This window comes from Astatotilapia calliptera, chromosome 13 (genome assembly GCF_900246225.1).
Source record: "Astatotilapia calliptera chromosome 13, fAstCal1.2, whole genome shotgun sequence".
Taxonomy (NCBI): Eukaryota; Metazoa; Chordata; class Actinopteri; order Cichliformes; family Cichlidae; genus Astatotilapia; species Astatotilapia calliptera.
The window spans coordinates 15,780,713-15,787,200 of NC_039314.1; the positions used below are offsets into that span (position 1 = coordinate 15,780,713).

The 6,488-nt window shown below is 38.8% G+C and overlaps 1 protein-coding gene across 1 annotated transcript; it reads right to left on the reverse strand.

Annotated features, from left to right (window-relative positions):
• Positions 1–346: 346 nt before the first annotated feature.
• Positions 347–5,919, reverse strand: ppa1b (inorganic pyrophosphatase 1b). Its single transcript, XM_026190958.1, has 11 exons — positions 5,739–5,919; positions 4,907–4,971; positions 4,482–4,535; positions 2,073–2,192; positions 1,897–1,983; positions 1,650–1,776; positions 1,442–1,569; positions 1,147–1,232; positions 956–1,031; positions 801–840; positions 347–722 (listed from the first exon to the last, which is right to left on the reverse strand). Exons 1-11 carry the CDS (start codon positions 5,797–5,799, stop codon positions 691–693), a joined length of 876 nt encoding a protein of 291 aa, XP_026046743.1. The 5' UTR covers positions 5,800–5,919; the 3' UTR covers positions 347–690.
• Between the last annotated feature and the right edge of the window lie 569 nt (positions 5,920–6,488).

Sequence of the window (6,488 nt, forward strand, 5' to 3'; positions counted from 1 at the left end):
TAACTCCACCATCAACCGATTTCAATCCAATAGAGCACCTATGTGATGTGGTGGCATGCCCAGTTATTGCATATAAACATAAATAACAATAAAGCCCATGTTCTAAACTAGTCGTTCTCAATCTTTTCTGTTACATCGCTTCAGAAGCCAGATCCCAATTTTATTTTTTTTTAAAAAGAAAAAAGAAAAAGAAAAGCAGTACTCTTAAAAAATAAATAAATGAAAATTTTAAAAAACTGATTGTGTCAGCTCCATCTTTCCATGATCATCAGGTGACTATAACACCCTACAGTTTGAGAACCACTGGTCTAAACTAAATACTAATGACTCCACTCAAACTCACACGTTCACGTTCAGAAGCTTTATTAAAGCAGTTCGGTCTCAGACAGGACACGCGCATCTACTAGGCACAGTGCCTGCACTTTGTTCATTACAGCACATCTGCAAAGAGATTACTTTTTTTTTTTTTTTAAATAAGCGAAAAATCATTGGTCATGACATAAGTGCTCTCTTTCTCTACAGTATCATTACTATTAATCAATAGTATCGCTATTCTTCTCCATCTACAAGGAGATGGGTAAACCCAGACCCCACCACCCATCATCCCATTGGTTCCTAATCCAAGTAGGTCTTCAAATATTCCTGTGAGAGATTAACTTTCCTCCTGGTCCACTTGAAGAAGGTCCTCTTTTACTTCCTCTCATAGTAGAACCATTTATCAACTGCGAATGAAAACAACCGTGTAAATCTCACATCTGAACACTCAACCTCAGAATCATAACAATTATATGAAATGTTACCTGACGAGGGGACAGGGTCTTCTTTTCCACACGGGCATGTCTTTAGAAAGAAAAAAAAAAAAAATAAAAAGAAAGAAAGAAACATCCATCAAAGAGACCCAAATTTGAAATTTCTGATGTTATATTGCAAAATCTGGCAGGGATAGAAGTCTTACCTCACCAACAGCAGCAGTAGCCTCATCTGCAGAGCAGCAGAAAGGGCTGTCGCCAGCTGAGACACATGTGTTTTTGCTGTTTTGTTTGATAATATAGAGATTTATAGTAAGTATGACTACTTATATTCAAGAAATTATTGGCTGCAAGTTTGCATTTCTTCTAAAAGCAGCTGATAAAAGTCAGAGTTTACCAGTTCAGTTCACCAGCGCTAGCCTTTTGGGAAATGAGGGCTTTCCAAAAGTTGTGAGTGCTCTTGATTACTTCAATGGCAAAGTCCTGAAACATAAAACAGCAACTACATATGAGTGTAGGACTTTTAATAGTAATTATAAAGTAATCAAAGCTTTTATAACTGAACATGCAGGAACTAATTTGACAGTTCCTTGAACTGTTTTATAACTGAATGCTGAGTTTGACAAAGAAGGAAATGCTGACAAAGTGTTTAAAAAATGACTGGTTGGCTAAATGAGATGTTAGGTGGAGACCTTGTCTTTGAACTCCTCATTGAAAGCAAACTGGTTTTCTGGTTTCCCATCTGGTACTTTGTACCTCCTGAACCATTCGACTGTGGCCTCCAGGTAGCCAGGTTTCAGGCGCCGGACATCACCGATGTCTAATGATGGACAACATCGTCGTCATAAGTTCATGACGCTAATGCAGAAAAACGAAAACTGAGAAATCTGAGGCACTTACTGTTAAACTCGCTGGCCTCGGGGTCATCAACATTGATTGCAATCACTTTCCAATCTGTTTCACCCTCGTCGATCATGGCCAGGATGCCAAGGACTTTCACTTTGATTACTTCACCACGGGAGCACACCTACACAGGACATTCCAGCTCGTGGTTAATTTTCAGTAACAAAGAAGAAATCACATAATTGGCAGTATTATTCATTTATGAAATGAAACACAATCACAAAATCATCAGCGTGCGCTGCACCTTACTGCCGATCTCACAGACATCTATGGGATCATTGTCACCGCAGCAGCCAGTGTCTCCATCTTTATGTGCCGGATCTTCCCACGTCTAAGACATGAAAGCAGGAAGTTAAATCACTCACTGTTCAAGCAATCTACTAATGTGGATACTTCAGCTCTTTTGAACAAAATACTGACCTGAGGAATGGCTCCGTAGTTCCATATGTAGCCTTTATGTGGGAAAACATTGGCAACATAGCGCAGCTTGCCCTTCTTAACGTCCTGCTTTATTGGATTCAAGAGGTCTTTTGTAGCAATCTGAAAGAAATTTTTTAATGCAGTTAATATTAAGTTCATTCCTGGTAAATGGCATGCACTTGTAACTTAATGTTACATGCACAGCTAGAAACAATAATTCTTCATACAACTATCAAAATTGGGAAACAATGCATTAGCCACAGTAAATACACTGTGGAATAAGCTCAAACCAAATCTTCCAAGATCTGATGCAGAATTCAGAGAGTTCATCACAGTGCAAAAAGTAACTAATGATGACAACACTCAGCATTTAAGATTAAATTTTCCCTAAGACAAGATTCTGGTAAAGATGTTTGCAACCAGAGTTCCTGTGGTGAAAATCTGGAGTAATGAGGGCGACTTTCAAGAGGCTTAGGAGATTCTTCTGCAGGGAACAGAAGAAAGCAGCTGGCAAATAAAGATGTAGGGGAAATATTCTGTAAATGTTGAATGACAGCAAGTTAATGAAATGCTACAGATTAACTGGTGCACAGATAATGTCCGCGGTGGAGCTCATTAGAGATGCGCTCACATCTCTAGCCCAAGGGAAAAACGTTTTAACGGCAGAAATTACAGCGATCGTAACACTCAAACATTTGGCAAGTGGAAAAATATAACAGTGCAGCAACAATGACTTCACACTGTCACAGTGGAGTGAGCGCACAAACATTTACAGCACCGTCACAGACTACATCACAGATACTGTTGCAGTCTCATATTATGAAGCAGCTCATTGAGTTCCTGTTTCTCTTTATTCTTTATCTTTTCTTCATCTTCAAGTTGCTTCCATACGTTTTTCGGCGCTTAACTACTCCCGCAGTTTTTGTGCCATTTTCACCGTTCAAATCTTAAAGAATTCTGCTCTTTCCAGCTATGACTTTTGGTGCTCATAACTTCTATACTTTTTGAGATATTGAATTTTTTTTGCCCATTTCTGCCATATTATCAGTGGCCTCACTGATTTTCCTTGCCGGGTTGACCTGTGTTTTAGCTCAGTGAGATGAGCATCCGTTCTCAGACTGGGAGGCCTGGGTTCAAATCCCGCTTATGGCAACATTTCTTTCAGTTACCAATTCAACTTATTTAACTCTTTTCAACACAAATTTCAGCTTTTTCAGCTGTTTTCAGCAAAAACCTCTTTTCAGCAGAACTTCTGCTGATTCACCTCTTCTGCAAAATTTTCAGCCTTTTCACCTCTTATTAGCACAAATCTCAGCCGTTTTCAGAAGAAAAAAAAAAAAAACTATTTTGAGCAGAAATTCTGCTGATTCATCTCTTTTCAGCGCATCTTTTTGCTTCTTTACCTCTTTTCAGCAGAAATTCTACTGATTCACCTCTTTTCTGCAAAATTTTTAGCCTTTTCACCTCTTATCAGCACAATTCTCAGCAGCTTCTGCTCATTTCAGCAGAATTGTCAGTCTCTCCACCTCTTCTTTGTGAGAATGAGTTTGGCTCAGTGAGATGAGTAGCCGCCTTGAGACCAGAAGGGCCAGGTTCGAATCCTGCTTAGGGCAACGTTTTTTTTTTCTTCAACTTTTTCAGCTTTTTTCAGCAGACACCTTCAGCGTTAAGGCATCCACACAGCATTTTCGCAGGAAATGCAAATTTTTCTAGTTACTGTATTGAAATGACTAGCACAGAAAATTAACAAGTAAACTACAAGTGATGCAGTGAAAAAAAACCTCTTTCCTGATTTCTTTTCTCCTTTTGCATATTTGTCACATCTCCATTTTTCAGATCATCAAATAAATGTGATTATTAGACAACGATAAGCTGAGTAATTATAAAATGCAGTTTTTGAATGATTTCATCTATTAAGGGAACAAAGCTATCCAAACCTACATGGCCCTGTGAGAAAAAGTAATCACCACCTCATAACTGATAGTGCCACCATTGGTAACAAGAACTGCAATCAAATGATTGTGATAACTGGTAATGAGCCCTAAATATCGCTATGGAGCAATCTTCAGTCTCGAGACTTGAGTGACAAAACATTTCTCCCACTGTCCTTGTCAAGGGAGAACTGAAGTTGCCCCTTCTCACAAAGAACAGGAGTCTACTAATAGAAAAATTATATCGGCTGGACTATTACCTGCACTATTCTATTGGTTCCAACAGGTATTGCACAGACTTTGTACTAGACTAAAAAGCACGTAATATCTTATCTGCATTCTCACACACACCGATGTCAGGGCTGCACTCAGTAAGTGAAAACACCTCAAAAGTATATATATTTTTTGTTTGTTTTCCTTCTTGCGTCAATCAACTGCACCTTCAGAAAGAATGCATTTTGCGCAGCACCAGTCTTACCTCCATTTTTGCATTTGTCCATCTTGGCACTTCAACAACCATGTGAAAGATGTTCTGAAAAACAGAGAGAAAGAAATCTATTGAACTGTCTTTAAGTTATTTTAAGTTTGTTTTTTTTCATTCATACTTAAGCGAGACAATTCTAAACTTTTTATCATCCATTCAAGCTCATGCTCAGGTATTGCTTCAATTAACTGCTGCTGGCAGATAAGATAAATAATCTACAGTAATCACAAAAGGTATTGACACAGCACTGAGAACATGGAGTAAAGGCCACTGCCTTGCAAATCGATTATTGGCTCACTACTACAGAAAAAAAAAAGCAGCTGAACATCACTGCCTGTGCTGCAGGGGAAATTTATCTTGAGGGCTGATCTTATAAATGCACGCATATTTACATACGCAACAGGGTAAAGGTGGCTTACCTGGCCTTCGTCAGCATACATAGGTATGTCATGAAATGGTGAGATGTACTTCCCTTCAGCATTTTCTGCAACAAAGATTAAACATTGTATGAATACGGCAGGCAAATACAAACTGCTCAATGACAGCATTCAGCTGAATGAAGTCATTCATATCGTGCTCGGAGGCCCCTGCTTGCAAAGGCTGCACTCTGCCGTGCATACTTAACCGGAGCTTATTTTGCCCCTTACTTCTTTACTGCAGCTGGTATGAACGTGCTTTAATGAAAAACCTGCAGTAATCTAGCCATAAAAACTGTAAACTGTGAGACAACAACAACACTAGATTATGATGTGATGACAGTCAAAGCCCTTGCTGAAATTACTAAATACACTTTGACCCACAATAAATAAGAGCGGGGGTTGTAATAAATCAATGAGGGCGTAGTCCCACCATCTCCAAGGATTTATGATGCCTGCAGGTAATTTAGCATCGTGCGAAAGTTAGCCAAAAGCAACTTCCTTCTCCCATGTACAAACAGGTAGGTCGCCGATCAGGTATAGCCACTTCATGTCAGATCCATCATTATTTCACAGGGCAAAACCTAAAGGACCGGTTAGGCCAGGTTATTGGACTCGAGAGGAGATTTACTATCGGTTTTAAAACATTCTATTAATTCCTTCTGCAAGGATATATGTAAATACACACACTTCACTGATATGACTGAAGGGAACGTGCAAAACAAATGAATAAGTGACACGTGGGAGGTTGCGACTAGCCGGTGGCATTTGAAGAAAGTCCTAAAAGTAGAGAATAAAGACGAAACGTTATTACTTGTGCTTATTTCCTACTTACTGAAAAACAAGCGGTAGCTCAGGGAGTTCGGGTTTCCCCTCTCTTCTACTGAGAAGCTCATGTTGTCGTTTGGCTTTCTGTTTCACGCTGGATTTGAGTGAAGGATGGCGTCGGAAGAGTCTGCGCAGGGCTCTCGCGCTGCGTTGTCAGTCACCGAGGGCACCGCGCATGCGTACTTAGCCAATGATGCCTTTATAGGCGATTGGAAATATTAGCTTCAACAGAAAAAATAATTCTCCCATTGAACTTCATTACTAGTAATAACCACCAAGCTAGAACTTTATTTGTGAACATCAGTGCTAACAATATTATCCATTATCCACGATACATGTGTACTAAAGGTTGAGAGTTTATACAAAAACTAAGAGGAAAAAACATATATAAGACATTATGATTCACAAATTGACATAATATATTCAAATTGTGCAAAAAATAAAGATAAGAAAATGGGGTTCATCTCAAATTCATTTAAAATATTTAAACAGTCCTGCTAACTTAAGGGTTTTCTTCTCATTTGCAAGCTTTAGTTACTTACTTAAGAGTTTAAATGATGTCAGCTGTCTGTTTTCGTGGTTTACGAAAAATGTTCCCTGACAGAACAGTCCTGATAACAGAGTCTAAATCTGGATTCTCAATATATGTATTCCAAATTCCACTTAAATGTGGAATTAATGTGAAATGTGAAAAAAGGCCCATCAACAAACTCAAACAAAGCAGGAACAACACAGGTTGAACAAATATAACAATATG

Coding starts and splice junctions, on each gene's coding strand:
- ppa1b (XM_026190958.1), bottom strand. CDS start 5,799: ATGAGCTTCTCAGTAGAAGAGAGGGGAAACCCGAACTCCCTGAGCTAC. Junction 841..955: donor CTACTGCTGCTGTTGGTGAG/GTAAGACTTCTA, acceptor TTCTTTCTAAAG/ACATGCCCGTGTGGAAAAGA. Junction 723..800: donor AGACCCTGTCCCCTCGTCAG/GTAACATTTCAT, acceptor TTTCATTCGCAG/TTGATAAATGGTTCTACTAT.